Here is a 16745-nt window from a genome sequence, read left to right as displayed (position 1 = left end):
ACGTAAAACTTAAAGATTTCATTTAAATTAAATTCCTGGAAAATCAAACACATTAAATATTAGACACAATTAACCTTTTATTCTTCTTATTATTATGAATATATATTATTCTGTTGTTGTAGCAACGACAGACAAAAAACCTATCTTCTTTTCAATAACTCACATTACATACTTATCTATATAAAATCAACATATATATTCTACATTTTTCTTCTTCTTATCAACAAATTGTGCACTTCTAAGCGCCGTTGCCCAAAATAACTACAAGAAAATGGAAGTAATTCACAGATTAGATATACAATCTCGTTGCACTTTCATCAATGGGGAGCTTTAGTAATTCCGGAAAATTCTCAAGGTTAAAGCTAACTATCTCAATTGTCATTTATTGGTATCTGACTACTTGTCGAAAGGTAGCGGAGGTTTTGAGATATGAATTCCCTTAAGATTTTCTCAAAACCTATTTCGGTCCAAGGGAAACACTTGTAGCTCATTAACAAGAGGTAGTTACTATAAAATTAGAATGTGCATATGTGCAAAAAAGAATAAAAGACATACGTCTAGAATGCACCACCATGAATAAATTTGTTATTAATAACTGATTTGCTACTTTTCGAAAGGTATCTATAGAAAATATTTGTCGCTTCCGAAAAAATCATAAACTGCACATAAACTATTGAATTTATAATTTTGCTTTTCTTGATTTCAATTTGAATAACTCAGTGTGCTACAATGCCAATTTCAATAAACTGCGTACATATGTTTCGATTTTATGGTTGTTTGTGTTATTGTTCTCCATTCGAATAATTCATGCACCAGACTAGTTTTCAGGAACAAGAAGGTACATATATTAAATATACTGTAGTATTTTTTCTAGTACTGTGTATTGTTATGGTTATTCTATATACATTATTTAAAAGTAGCTGACGTGGTATTGCTTATTAAAATTTTACAATCAAATAATACTACAAATCCTCTTCTAAAAATACATCAATCACATTTTCTGTAAGTTGACCACTTTTCAATGGAACCGATGGTGGCTAACATAGACAGGTTTCACTGTATTACATCTTCAATTTAAACAAACCCTTATATTCGACACTTTCTAAGAAGAAGAAAGGGAAATTGAAATCTTACAGAATCGACGCCAGTTAGTTCTCTTAGGAGCAGAATAAAACTCTGAAACATGTATTCTTTTAGTTTTGTATAAGTATTCATAAACGGAAGTTTTTCATCAACTTAAGCGAATTCCCACATTCGGCACTTCGGAAATAAATAAAGGGAAATTTCAATATAGAAGTTGTTCCTTTTCTCCCTTAGAAGCAGAATTTTCCACTTTCTGCCTCAGTTTCGTAAGTGATATCTAGACGAATCTGTTTAACGTGGATTCCGAACCACATGAGTTCCCGCCAGAAATCGAATATGGATCTCCCACGCCGGAGTAAACGTTAGAAACAAGAGGAGAACAAGTTGTGATTTTGTTTAATATATATGTTCTTGTGTATTCTATTACATAACTGTGATATATTTATTAACCAATATCTTGCATTCAAACATGAGTTCTCTTTGTCAGTAAAATCCAGGTTCTTTTGTTTCTGATACTGTTCTGTTGACAGTGTACTTTCCACAGCCTTTAATCTCGTATTAAGTAGTATGCTAGGTTTTACATTTGTCATTTTATGATTGTTTTGTAGATGCCTCCTGAATATTTACTTGAAGTCAATGTCCAGATGGTCTATTTCTGTTACAGAATACGCACCTTACTCTGTAACAGAATGGAAGGAAAATAGATTTCCCTTCAAAGGAGATCCGAGGGATATAACTGTCTAAGGCTCAACTTTTTGAACTTGGTTTCTGGAACTCCCCACGAGCAATACAGGTGGTTCTAGTTAATAGTAAGCGAGGAATTTACAAACAACCAATTGTGAGCGGACAAGGAAAGAAAACTCGCACTGTAGTTGCATGCAGTCTAGTTCAGGGCAATATTGCGACAATGAATGGAGTCGAATACACTGCGATGCAACACTCCCTGTAGCACGACCATCAGTTGCTTGATCACACTGATTAATAAGATACATACCGACTCGAGACGGCTTGTAAAAACGTTTAAGTCGAACTCTCTCACGATTGCTAAGAATATCTCATTAGCTCATCGTCACTAATGTCAGTCTTCAAAAAGTAGGAAGTTTACAGACCAATGGAGAGACGGGGATGTAGACAGCTGTTGGTTGAGTTCGTCCGCTATATAAAGAGATCGTTAACTAACAGGAGTACGAGAAAAATCTACGCTGGGAACTTCATGTGGTCTGGGAAGGAATGCTTGAGCATGACGAAATCCGGGTTGGGATCTTCATCTTATCAAAATCTATTTTCGTGGAGACATTTCTCAAGTCGAAACAGCTTTCTTTAAAATCCGTCTAACGGAATCTTAATACCCTACGACGTTTTGCATTAACAGCAAAATTTTTTCAATAACCTTAGGTCTCGAGTCTCTTTTTCGTGTTAAAAGCTGAGCAATCTCGCGACTAGGAAAAATGGTAAGTACTGTTATATGTCAGAGCTTATTTTTCATTCCGTTCAGTATAGTTCATTTTCTTGTTACGTTTATTTTAGCCATTTTAAAATCTAAAATTTCATTTAAAAGGAATATTTATTTGATTTTTTAAACATGCTTTCAGAATGGAGGAGTTAAAGGATGAGGATCGGAAGCGTAGGCTTCGACATCTGGAAGAGAAGATACAAGACCCTCGGAGTATTGTAAACGTCGATTGTTTACTGGTGAGATTCACAATTGTAATATTTAATTTATATATATATATATATATATTCAGTGTGAGTTAAAATACTTTCGTTTAATTGATTGGTAAATACTAAGTAGAACATTTCATTATTTTTTAATAATCTGTTGTATAAAAGAAGATTCAGTTTCAAATTTTATGGTGGCTTGGAACAAAATATTGAGTGGACAATACAAATGACATTAACTGTGATCACACTTCCTACATGTATGTTTTTATTTTTTAACATGGCGTTTCTTTTACATCTACCTTCATCTCTATTAATCCGTATATTTATTTTTATTCTGCTTCGTCCACAAATGTGATAGAAAGCTTATTTTGTCACTTTTCGGTTTATTTAAATGGAAGTATCAGAACATTTGAGGAAGACATCGACGATTAGTTGTCAGTCATTTAAATTTATAGAAAATAATGTAAGTATAAATTAATTTGCTGTTAAGAAATCGATAGAAAGTGAATGTTTATAATATATGTGTTGTGAAACCAATTCGAACCCTGTTCTCCAGCGTACCGTACCGATGCGTTAACCATTAAGCTATCCAGTCCGCCTCCTAACAGTCAACTTTTGAAGTTCGTGCTCAACCTCCCAAATAATTCACACCCCAAATAATTCACACCTGTAGAAGATTTGGATGAAATAAAGTCGGTCATTTCGTCCACTTATCATATACGTGAATAATATGAATATTAATATGTTCATTTACATCAAGAATTTGTAGTTTCATATTTCTTCGATACGATATTATTATTAACGTATTGTTTACCTTTTGAACCGCCAACCGCAAGTATGTTACGCATACGTCAAGTACTTAGTACGTAATTGATGATCCTCATATATTTTGATTGATTGTTTTTCCTGTCAGAGTTATGTATATGGATTATTTTGTGGAATTGTTTGATCTTTATGACATTAAGGTAAAAGTATTATATACCCTTATGATATTTGCTATCATGTTACCAGTGAGGGGTGCTATCCGACCCAGTTCATTATATTTTAATTTATTCTTAAAGTAGTAGTGATTTATTCTTAAAACAAACAATTTTGTTGCCACAAAATATTATCTTTTTGAAAATCTAATCAGTATCATATTTAAGGACATCAACTGCTGTACCAGTCAGGTGTGACGGGAAATGTTTGGATTGAACAAACGAAAAAGTTGGGGAGTTAAGCTACCCAACTACCTAGAAACAGTAAAAACTTGATTAAAGATGAGTGACAGGAAACCTGAATATACCCTCAATTATTCCACGTGGCCGTGAAGAGTCGAACTATCCTTTGAATAATGATTTCGTGCGATTAAATATTATAAAAATAGTAGTCAAAATGATTTTGGAACTGTGTAAAGCACTGTAGTAATAGGGTATATGATAACGCTTATGATTTCATAGTTCGTATATGCATCTTAGGCGCAGGAAACATAGATTCGATTCCACGTAAGGGCCCATATAGATAGATCACACCTTAAGTTGTACTTCACATCTCTCCGGCGTCAATGTTGAAATGGGCATTCAACTTCAACTAACCAATCTATCACCTTTAGTAAAATCTTTGTGCAGTTACTTTCTTCATTTATTCAGGTATTGTTGGAATCCAGAGTTCGGTCGTTGCATTCAGTTTAAAGTTTTCCATAGTTTGTATAAAACCCATCACCTTATGATAGAAATGAACAATCAAAAGCCACCCGGAATTAGATCCAATGAGTGGTTGCTTGATGGTAGTTTTTTGTTTCTCTCTTCCTTCGAGGAATTACTGCACAACAAGAAGCAATGTGCAGCGCGATGCTTTATCATGATGCAGAAACTACTGCTTCTGTTCCTCCTGTCTTCAAATTCCTTTACAAAACCTTGTCAGAATTTGCGCGTTTATCATTAATTAACACTGTCCAGGTGGAAGCGTATATCTACTAAAAATAGAACTAGAAAAAATTAATTTACTGTGAAAATCAAAAAGTATTAAATAATTGCTATAGGATACGTAATGAATAACTCAAATATAAAAGATCGTACTCTGTATCCGGGTAATTAAAAATTCTACCAAATGTTTTCAATAATTCGCTGTTAGCAGCTGTATTAATAAAAATGTTAGGAAACATTAAAATCGTTTATATAAATGAAAGGAGGAAACAACCGATTTAAACTTATTTTTAGAACCCGATCTTCTCTAGGGGCGAATTCAATAACAAACAGTGAAAACATGAATGACTGGACCGGGACTCGAACCCGAGATCTCCGGCATACCATGCCGATGCGTCAATCACTACGCCACCCAATCCGCTTCCCAGAACAGCCACACGCTCTTTCTTCTGCAGTCGGTGCTCTTCACTCAGACCACATGGCTTGTACCACAGCCTAGCTACTGTGCTTTGACAATCCAGTGTCCATATATTTGGAACATCTTTTGACAGTTGTAGAGGAAACAACCGATTTAAACTTACTTTTACACACCAGATCCTCTGTAGGTGTGAATTCAATAACACACAGAGAGTGAAAAAGTGAATGACTGGACAAGGGCTCGAACCTGGGATTTCCGGCATACTGCGTATACTTGATTGTGGATTAGACGGGATGGCTACCTCGTAGAACAATTCTATAGTGTGCCGTTGGTAACTGATTTTCAGCCTTTGTGTTCATGAAATGCAAACAAATATAAAGGACACAATTACACTTTTGGATTCCTGAGTTCATGCCAGTGGTACTTGGATTTAAGGTGGCGGATTTCAGTATGACGCTATATACTGTATCAGTTGTAGCTCTCATTCTACTGTCAGCTCCCAGTAAGAGATTTCATATTTTCCTCTCAAGTTTTAAAATAAAAGGTGTCCAAGACTTGACTCACCCTGTATTATATAAAATACTTTTTTCTCGTAGGAATCGCTCATTCGTCCAAAGCATTTTATCCATTAAGAAAGATTATTTTAAAACCTACCAGTAATGAAAAATAATAATTAAAAAAATAAAATTATTTTTAAGATAGAGCAATGTATTTTTTCATAAATTATATATTCACTCATTTTTCAGCTAATTTAAATATTGGTATTTATATTTCAATAATTTAAGTACCTAATTCCACAAATAAAGTTAATACAGTGCTACGGAGTATACTGAACATAAATAAAATATCGCTGTAAATATCTTCATTCATTTTCTGTTTATTTTTGTTTCACTGTGGGCTTAACAAAACTGACAGCTGTTATAGATAGCAGACAGTCTTTAAAAGCATTGTATCTTCGAATTCCTACAATCAAAAAGTCTAAAATTTTGCCATATTACTTTACTAGAAAACACAAAACTTCTACCAAAATACCATGAAGATCGCTGTCGGTGGGTGTCATGAACGGTGGAATTAACATGGAATGACCCGGAATATTAAATGATGGTAATAAAAAAATCGAAGTAATTATTACTGAAAAATCGATTGAATTTGTGAGATAATAGACTTATTATTAAAAACCACACAAAATTTATTAAATTCTCATTATAGCCTTTCACTTATTTGTGATGTAATCGCTATGGCTTTTGTTATAATTGCAAAAAATTAACACGCAAAAGTATATATACTTAGAGAGAGTTTCAGAAAAAATGGTTTCTTAATCAGCTATTATTAGAGATTTTTTTTAAAAATTGTCTTAGAGCTCGTGTGATGATTGTATTGTTAATAGCCGAATGAGTACCGTATATATTTTGGTGCTTGGTTCGTCTTTATCTCCGGACTGATTAGCGTCGCGAGACTATTAGGACAGCTACTTGAATTACAAGGTAGTGAACTTTGACACACACACACACACACACACACACACAAAAAAAAAAAAAAAAAAAGTTGGGGGGACTGATATGCTTGCTAAACACCACTCTACTAAAAGCTAGCTTACCATAGAACGTCAGGGTATTTACTGATACTTGATATATTAGAAATTTGTATTGATACTAAAAATTATTGTGTAATTTTGGTGAAATGTTAAAATTCCCTTTGAGACTCTTTAAAATTATAGCAGCCCCATCATCTGGGTGTAGGTGGTGATAGAGCTAACTGGCCAATCGTTGAAAAAGTAGCTAGTGCGAGAAAGAAAAAGTATTTGTAGTACATGTGTTTACAGGGGGGCACGGTGGCTCAAGTGGTAGAGCATTCACCTCCGGTGCTTGGGGTCCCTGGTTCGATCCCAGCTTGCGCCGTGTGGACTTAGGATTTTCTCGGGGTTCTCCCGTTTCCTCCCACTTTCTTCATTCCACCATTTCACTCATCTCTCATTATCACCGTCTCCTTTAGCCTAACCGGTATAAGCGTGGGACGTAAAACTTAAAGATTATATTTCATTTACATTTGTTTACAAAATGTTATCTTTTAACTTGATATATATATATGCAGTTTGTATTCCGTTAATCTTCGTGAAGTGTCAAAACAGTAGCACATCAAAATATGTAAACATGAACATTAAACATATTACTCTTTGATGTTTATAATTAATTGGTCTTCTTCTTAACAGTGTTTCTGTACGAATGTTGAAAACAAAAATTAAATATATGTACTACGGGAGAGGTGAGTGAAGGCCAACAAACAAACAAAAACAAACACACATTCAAAAAAGCACACACATGCACATACACATACACACACAAATACGGGCTCGCGGAAGTGTGGATTATGACAGACATTCTGGGAAAAAAAACGTCCAGTAAAAATACAGTCTTTCTACAGATCATCCCACTCCTACCTATTGGTCTGTCGTTAACGTACGCTCATTTGTTGTACGTGCCCCCGGTGTAAGAGCATGAACTTATTGCAGTAGTGGTTCGAATTCCACTTCTAAAAATGAAATCTTTCAGTTTAACGTTCCACGATTATATTCTTTAGGCTAAGGGAAACGGATGATTAAGGCAAGTGAATGATGAAAGAACTGGTAAAATGAAACTGATACTAAGTTGTTCACCACAAACCTACTTGACTAAAGATCTAGCCAAGGACCTCACGTTTCAGAAGTAAGCGTTCTACCACTAAGCAATCGTATTCCCTCTTATCTTTAAACTGTAGGTCTACGTTTCATATAGTATTTAAATGCTAAAAAAACACTTCAACAAACCAGACCACCTACGCATTTTCACTCTCACCAGCCTACTTATATTTAATTGGGCAGTACAACAACTAATATCTGTTGAGCTTAGATAACCCGTGACCCATATAGATTAATGAATAAATATTAATGGCAGTTAGTGCGCAGTTTTGTTTACAGAAAGGAAAAACTTCTCATCCATGATCTGAAACAATGCTATTTTTATCCATAGGTAGACAAAACTTTTGGCAATCTGTTTTGGCTAATTCAGGATAATATGTAGGTGTGGAGTAGATCTTCCAAGTTCAGAGTAGAACATTTGATCAAATAAGGCTTTTATAATGGACTGCAGCCATTTTCTTTCTTTCTTTTTTTTTATTACGTTGCAGTTTGCGTCAACGCTACAAAAAAAAAAAAAATGCGTTTTAGTTTACGATAATCGGTTATACATTAAAAAAAATGGCATTGCGTTGTAGTCTGCAAACTTTGATTAAGAATCGGGTCATTTTCCGCTAACAGAGAAACTTTTATGAACCATGCCCTTCATATTCCTCACCGTCTTGACACAATTATAATACTATGTACAACAGCTAATTTTCTCCAGTATCTGCATAATCACATTTCGATATTGATGAGTCTTTTTCTTAACTTTCTATTCAGCGACTCAGAAAATACATTTTTCTTTTCAATACATCTTTCGCGATTATTATTCATCCTTTTATTTCGCTAACTGATTCATACTAGCTTTGCTATATTCAATAACTTACACTAAAATACAAATGCTGAGCAAAGCAAAGTTTATTATAAAATAATAAACGTTGCTTTGCTCAGCATTTGTATTTTAGTTTGTTAAGTTATTTTATTTCGTGTTTGTGCTTCATTTGATCAGTAATAATATGCTTAGCGAAAAGTAGTAACGGTTCTACTTTCTCCTCTCCTATATTTGATGTAGTTGCCTCGTTCCTTTCACCATTGTTTGTGTTTTTGTTACGTTTATTTTCATCCCATATTTTTCGCATATTTTCCTCAGGTTTTCTAACTTCATAATATTCTGTTCAGTTCTCCCAACGAGATTCATATCTTCAGAACATGTACATCAAATCCTTCTGTCAAACTGTGTCGTCCCTACTTATACCCTTTTTCATTAGCTCTTCTGTAGGTAGATGTTAGATAATGGTGGGAGACAGCATTCCGTTGAATTCCCTTTCATTTCTTACCGTGTTCTAACTTACGCTGGTCCATTATTGTTTCTAATGAATTTTCGGTTCTTTCATTCTAACACAATCTTCAGAATTTCAAGCTCAGTCGAACAAAAGCTTTATCTGAATCAATAAATACTACACCTCTTTCCTTTTCCTGTAAACCTTTTGCCAATTGCTTGTAATAAGCTAGTGTCATAAATTGTACCCATATCCCCTCCTAAATTTAATCATTTGTCTTTCCATACATCTTTTGTTCAGTATTCAAATAATACATTTTTTGTATTTATTTACTTTTTTTTCTGTGTTCGAAATCGGACGAATAGCTCTGTAGCCCTCACTTCTTTCTGTCTTCGGAACTGTAGTTTCTAGCATCATTATCGTGATCAAGAAATATTTTGGGTTCTTCCCAGTTTCACATATTTCATTAGAGTAGGAACAATTCTTTCTTGCCCTTCATTCTAATGAACTCATTACATTATCCGGTTGCCTTTCCATATATCAACTCGCTTACTTTTTTTAACATCTAGCCTACGCACTTTCTCTAGTTCTATAAAAGTTCTAAATATACTCTTTCACTTAGCAAAAATTTCATTCCATTTGTTATCTTCTTATTCATATTTTCTGTTGTTATCGCAGTGGCCTCTTCTTTTCTACGAATTTCCCTAATTTCACCTCCCTGTATATTTCCTTACGTTTCCTGATGTATCTAATCCTTTAATGTCTTTACATTTTCTTCTATAGAATGCTCTCCGTTCTTTTCCAGTTTATATTCGTAATTCGTTAGTTATTTTTCTGTATATTCTTTGTCTTCCCCTTTATTGGCTTCCTTTCTTCGTTTCGTGCAACATCTCTTCCATAACCCACAGTTTCGTAGGCGTTTTCTGGCTGCAGTGTCCGACTACCTCTGCAGCCTGATGCATGCTAAGTTTAATAAATTTTCTACTGGCAATTAGTACTTTCATTTTTTTTTTTTTTTTTTTTTCGCGTTTGGTGAAGGTTTTTGTATGAAAGTACAGTGTGTTTGAAAAAGAACTCCCTAGTTTTAATGTGTCCTAGAATCTGTACAAAGTGACATATACTATTCTAGTTTGTGGTGTTTGATTCATCAACTCTCCAAGTTTGGCTGCCCTGCAGTTAGCAGGTCTGCTTGACCTTTAGACGGCACCAGTGCTGTTTTTTCCCTCTGTTTCCTCAGTTCAGTCCAGGCAGGCGTGCAGTGCAGAGCAACTCAGCAACAATGTGTACTCCGCAACAGAAAGCGCAGTGTGTTATTTGGCTTGTGAAAACTGAGTCCGTTACAACAGTGCAACGTAATTTTAGACGTCAGTATGGTGGTGAACCACTTACAGCAAAAACTATCCGTCATTGGCTAAAGTCTTTCAAGGAAACAGGTAGTGTTTTAAAAGCAAAATCACCAGGTAGACCTAGAACTTCTGAAGATGTTGAACAAATCCGTGTTTCTTGTGTTCAGAGCCCGAAGAAGTCATTGGCCAACGTAGTCTACAATTAGGAGTGCCTAAAGGTACTGTGTATGATGTTGTGCGTAAAAGACTTAAGTTGCGCGCCTACAAATTGCAACTATTCATGAAATTAAACCTACTGATAAAATCGAAAGATATGAGTTTGCTGCTGACTTTATACACAGAATTGATTATGTCAATTTTTTAACAAAACTTGAAGGAATTCTCTTTCATGATATGTACTCATTGATGTAAGTTTTCTTTCATTTCTCAATTAAATTTATGCTTAAAACTAGGGAGTTCTTTTTCGAACACTCTGTATTTCAAATTTCGATTTCTAACGTTCCTTTTAGTTTTGTTCTGGGCACAAAGAAAAGTTGCAATTGGTTTTGTTCTTAGTTATGGGCTAAGCAATTTGAAGAAAGCGATGTGGAAAATTTTGGAGGAAATCACATGCAACCTAATAAATATCAAGTTTAGGGCTTTGCGAATACTGCGAGAAGAGAGTGAAATTATTTTAAAGGAAAAGAGGAGAATCAGATGATATCTGAAAGTAGGTACATCCATATGAAAAGTTATTTGCGCAGCGTTAACTTTTTGAATTATATTCTATTGACTAGTTCAAGTGTGATTTCCAGTAAAAATTTACGTACAGCTGCCTATAAAGTCAACAATTTTAGTGCTATGTGATATCCAAATCGATTTTTTTTACAGATTGCGAAACCTTTAATACAGAAATGAACTTGATTTCAACTTTCCTTTGTACAAGCGGTTTTTGTTTTTTAAACTGTATTTGAGAGTAGAGTAATTCTTCAAACTTAGTAATATAAATTGTAAAACACTTGAGAAAACTCCCTTGAAGCATCCTTAAATAAAATAAATTAAAATAATAATAAAAAGATAGCAGTTTCGATGGTCGACTGCCGTCATCCTCGGTGCTGTATTATAACATATTTAAATTTATTAGTCAACCATTTTTTGCAAGTAATAAGAAATTTCAGCGTGGGATTAACTAATCAGCGTAAATTGTTTCAAACTGCATCGAGAATGATTTCAACTGACCACTGAAACTGTACGCGATTTATTTTCATTGAAGGCTACTTCAAGGTGAGTTTTTCAAACTATTCAATTCAACAACAGTCTAACTAGTTTTGTCATTAGGCAGTTTTAAACACCTGGTATATTGCTAGATACCGACTGTTTAGAATTTCTGACCTACAAATAATACGACACATGCTTTTCAGTTTCTGTATTTGACTTCTCTTTACTGAAAGAACTTCCTTTTTCAAAATACAAATATATGATAGATATACAAATATCCGATATCTTGTAGGGTGTAACTGTCTCAATGGTAGAGCGCTTAACTTTGGTGTAGCGGGTCTATGGTTCGATTCGCGGACACGCGAGTTCGTGGTGGATAGCATCATGTCCGTAGATTTTCTCTGAGTTCCCTTTTCCCCACATTCTCATTCCACCAATTATTTCATAAACATTTCATTTCCCATGATCATCCATCTCTTTTGCCCTAAAGAACATGCTCGTGGGACGTAAACTAGAAATTTCATTTTCATCATTTCTGACAACTTATGTATTGTATAGGAATGTCTGCTTCAGTTAGCTTGACATTTTTGTATGAATCAAGTACCTGATTGATTTGTTGCTTGTCATCTTCGAAAAGTAATGATTTCGAAGTCAGTTGTTCAAATTTGTTGGAGCCGATTAGTATTCAGTGAATCTATAAGTTGGATAGTGATATCCTAAAATGAAATCCACGACATAGTAACTGATGCCTATTGAGCGTTAAAGCTTGTGCTGTTTGATATTTTTAACATTCCATATTTTTTATAATGATGAGAGTATACAGCTAAATGAATAATTCAGAACTTCCGTGTAATTTAGTTTTTGTGTGAGCGATTGTGAATACAACAAAATCAATGCGTATGACAGTATTATAAATTATATTTGATGTATTGAGATTGATGCGGTTGTCATCTTTCTTTTGATCAAAAATTTCTATTTATGCTAGTTTTAGAATATGTTCGTATATGCTTTGGAAGAGCTTTCGAGATGGTTCTGGGATCCTATGTACGGTTATAATATTCATTTTAGCATTAATTTCATTAAAAGGTGGTCTAGGAAATTAATTTTACGAGCTTGAAAACCCTTTCTCAAAAGTCCTTTTCTCAAATTTAAGATCTTCATAAAATTAATTTGATTTGTAGAACTGCTTACCTGTTATTCTAAGAGTGAGTTTAGATTTACTATTTGTTAAACAACATGGAATCAATTCTGTTAAAGTAGAATCTTAGTAAAATAGGAGTTTCCTCCATGGACTTCTGTTTATTCTCTTAATACATTTCGATCATAAAAAATATATTTCATTCGTGTTCAGTATATATTAAATAGTTCTGCAAATGTTGTGAAACTATCCTCAATTCTGTGGTAGTATTTATGTGTAGACCCTTTTGAGTTGAACCTAATTTCATACTCACTGGTAACAGTTGATCGATTTGTCCGGCAAAGGATTTCTTTAGCTAACTTAGAAACATACTTCGTACACCCATTGTTGAAAAATTCATATTGAGCGGTTGAAGTAGATTTTCTGTGCTTTATTATTCCTACACCCAGTGTTACAATAAAACACACTTTTTTTTTTAGTTGCTTATGTATTTTTATTTTAGCAGTTAAAATTTTGTATAGCAGGCTTTCTAGTGAAATATGTTGTTTTCTTAATGTACACACACATGTATATATTTATAAATTATTATGTAGAAGTTTATATGTCAGTTCTAATATTTTTTCTCTATCCTTTGTATATGTAATATAGACGTGCATGAGGTAATTTCTGTGAATATTTGATTTATTTTGTGAGTAAATAAGCGGCATGGCTTCTTAATGTTCTGTGTGCTTTTTTTGCTAGAACAAGTTATTTTTTTCTTCACCTGCAGGACACAGTTCAGGCTTTGGTTGCTGATTGTGATCATCCCTCAGTGAAGAGGATGAAAAACATTGAAGCTTACATGAATCGATGTGAGTAGTTTTACCTCGTTGTTGCTTATGGTGGATATTGTTTCCTTTAGTTGGGCGTAATGAAAATTATTTGTAGAAAAGTTAGGATTTAGAATACTCAAATTCTGCGCAATTTTAAAAGTAAATCGTACAATAATTCACAGCGAGTAAGTGGGATTTGCATTAATGGGTAAAGTGTCTGATGTACATGCATCTTTAGTGGCCATCAATCGTAGTAGTATTAAAGATATTCATAGAGCAACCATCGGTATCAAATTACGTTAAATTGTGTGTGTCCGAAACAATGAACATTTTCATAAGTAATTTAACCGTGTTAGGCATTTTCTTGTTTGTCCTTTCTCCTTTCGACGTTCGAGTAATGCATTCTGAATACTTGCACATGATTATATATATATATATATATATATATATATATATATTACGGGATAAATTACTTTGGCGTTGGCAGTTCTTTTACTATATACCGATGTGTTGATTATGATTCCAGCTCTTTTCCGTCAATCTACGGGTTTTTTTAGGTGGCTGCTACATTGTGAGATGAATTCTCGCCACAGTGATCTCTCTCTCTCCATCAATGTAGTTAGTTATTCATGTGCAGAAAGGTAAGAGATCTTTAGCTGCATGAGATTTACCCTTACTGACCTTTCAAACTTCGTTGAGATGAAACGTTTTCATTACCAGTAATGTAAGTCTTATCTGGTTTGAATCTTACATTACTAGAAAGAATGAGGCTCATTTTCCATAGGTCATGTCCCCAGCAGATAATTCAGTGAAACTTATGTATGTTAAAATACTACGTGAGTTAATACGAAAAACCATATTAGTTTGGGTAAAAGTTAAACAGAGGAGCGAAAATTGAATCTCGAATTAACACTATCTTCTATGAGAAAAGTACAAAAATAGGCATAACGTTTTTCTTAAAACCACAGTGTTTGGGTTTTTATTATATCCTTCAATAGTACTTAGTAAGAGCTTTAAAATGAGCCTACACTTGTCTTGGGAAAATGTACCATTGGCGAGCTATGGTCAACCAAAGTGCCGCTTACCACGTAAAGCAGATACTGAGTCGTCAGCGCAGTTAGATTGCATGCCAAAGGTCTTAAACTTATGGCTGTAAAAGACTTATTTGTATACTAGTTACTGCGCTGTTTTGTTTGTATAACACAGATAATAGTGTGTCATATTGAAAATTTTCCAAACCGTATGTTTTGATTGACCATAGCTCGCGAATGACACATTTCCCCAAGACGGAAGTATATACTCATTTTAGAGGTCTTACCGAGTAATATTGAAATATATTATAAAAATCCACACATTGTGGATTTAAAAAAATATATATGGCAATTTTTGTAATTTTTTCATAGACGATAGTGCTAATTTCAAATTCAATTTTCGCATCTGTGTGACCTTTGCCCAAACTAACATGCTTTTTCGTATTAATTCACGTGGTATTTTAACACATACAAGTTTCACTAGATTATCTGCCGGGGACATGGCCTATGGGAAATGAACCTCATTTCTTTAAAGAACAAATTTACTTGTGTTGTGCAAAGTGAATGCAGTTCCTGAGAGTTTTAATAATTTCAGAAACATTTTACACCTTGAACAGCGGATTTATTTATTTTCTTTTTCACCACCAGACATTTTGGATTGCCTTCAAAATTGTTTTTAAGTGAAATTGTGTATTTTCGGAATGCTGTTTTTCTTGTAAAAATAAACTGAAAGTATTTATTCACTGAGACGTTTCTTCCTTCCTTTTTTTTTTTTTCACAAATGTATCGTTTAGAGTTGATCGGTATCATATAACCAGGGAAACCTATCCACGATTTATACAGCGTCATATTTACTATAAAGTAATTGAATCCAATGTTTGCCATTTATTGTGCTTCTTTATATTAAAAATAATATGTGTGGGATTTTTCAAGATTGAGTAAAAGAGTGCCAGCGAGCTAGATGATCTATTTCTTCGGTGATGAAGATATTGGATACTACTTCTAACAAGTGAAAATCACAATTCTACTCGGACAGCCAGTCATTGGGTTTGTATGTTTTGTATTAGTGTATGTATTTGTGTCTTCCGAGCATCATAAAGAATCCCGAAGAAGGAATGAACAAGGACCCGTGTAATGCGGGTTCCTGTCACCACGACATGGCGCATCCTTAGGTTGCGGATCAAAGATAAAACCTCTAGATATAGAGGTTAGCTGCGAATATACTGAATAAGCAGTCGCGAACAAACGACAAGGGGGTGGTCCTCCAGCTTAGGGGTTTAGCGTGAAGCTAACAAACTCATTTTAAAAAAATATTGAAAAGTATTTATTAGAAACATTCACAGAAGCCTCGGACCAGGACTGCTAACTTGGCATGACTTCAGCACAGTAAAATGGACATGCAATTTGGAACATGGAATATAAGAAGTCTTTATAGGAAAGGCGCGTTAAAATCCGTAACGAGTGAGTTAGAGAAATACAGGATGGACCTAGTTGGAGTTCAGGAAGTTAGAGGAAAGGAAATGGAGCAGTGAAGTCCCGAAATTTTACATGATTTTACCGGGAAGGAAACAAAAATCACCACCTAGAAACCAGGTTTTTCGTTCAGCAATTAAGCATGTTGAGTTGGTTAATGATAGATTTTATTATTATTATTATTATTATTATTATTATTATTATTATTATTATTATTATTATTATTATTATTATTATTATTACTCTTGAGAGTCAGTTGTGTGATGTTATTGTTTTAAAGGTACATCCCCCCAACAGAAAATAAGGATGACGATATAAAAGACAGTTTTTATGAAGAACTAGAATTGGTATTTAACTAATTCCCACGATACCGTATGAAAATTCTATTAGGGGATTTCAGTGCGAACGTAGGACGAGAGAATATTTTCAGATGGATTGTAGGAAATGAAAGTCTACATAAGGAAAGTAATGACAACGCAGACTCGTGAAGTTGGCAACATCCAAGAACATTATCGTGAAAAGTACAACATTCCCACATCATGATGTTCATAAATATACTTGGACCTCATCAGATGGAAAAACACGTAATCAAATTGATCACGTTTTAATAGATAGAAAAAGACAGTCGACAGTCTAATTAACGTTCAGTCGTTCAGAGGAGCTGACTGTGACACTGATCACTATCTGGTAGCATCGATAATAAGAAAGAAATTGTCGTTGAATAAAGGAAATATTCAACATTGAAAAC

General features: G+C 34.1%; 1 protein-coding gene across 5 annotated transcripts in view; it reads left to right on the top strand.

Moving 5' to 3' along the window:
- Window positions 1–16745, top strand: part of Rok (Rho associated coiled-coil containing protein kinase) — a 134945-nt gene that overhangs the window by 15226 nt on the left and 102974 nt on the right. For 4 of the 5 annotated variants that reach the window (XM_081743755.1, XM_081743748.1, XM_081743751.1 and 1 more), the window contains exons 3-4: window positions 2676–2775; window positions 13451–13532. In XM_081743755.1, the coding sequence (XP_081599881.1) occupies window positions 2677–2775; window positions 13451–13532 (181 nt within the window). In that variant the 5' untranslated portion in view covers window position 2676. Of the gene's footprint in view, window positions 1–2675; window positions 2776–13450; window positions 13533–16745 lie in introns of those variants that run through there. The other variant, XM_081743760.1, reaches the window with a different exon arrangement.

This window comes from Thermobia domestica, chromosome 2 (assembly GCF_964235325.1).
Source record: "Thermobia domestica chromosome 2, izTheDome1.hap1.1, whole genome shotgun sequence".
Lineage (NCBI taxonomy): Eukaryota > Metazoa > Arthropoda > Insecta > Zygentoma > Lepismatidae > Thermobia > Thermobia domestica.
This window is presented reverse-complemented; position numbering and strand designations above follow the sequence as displayed.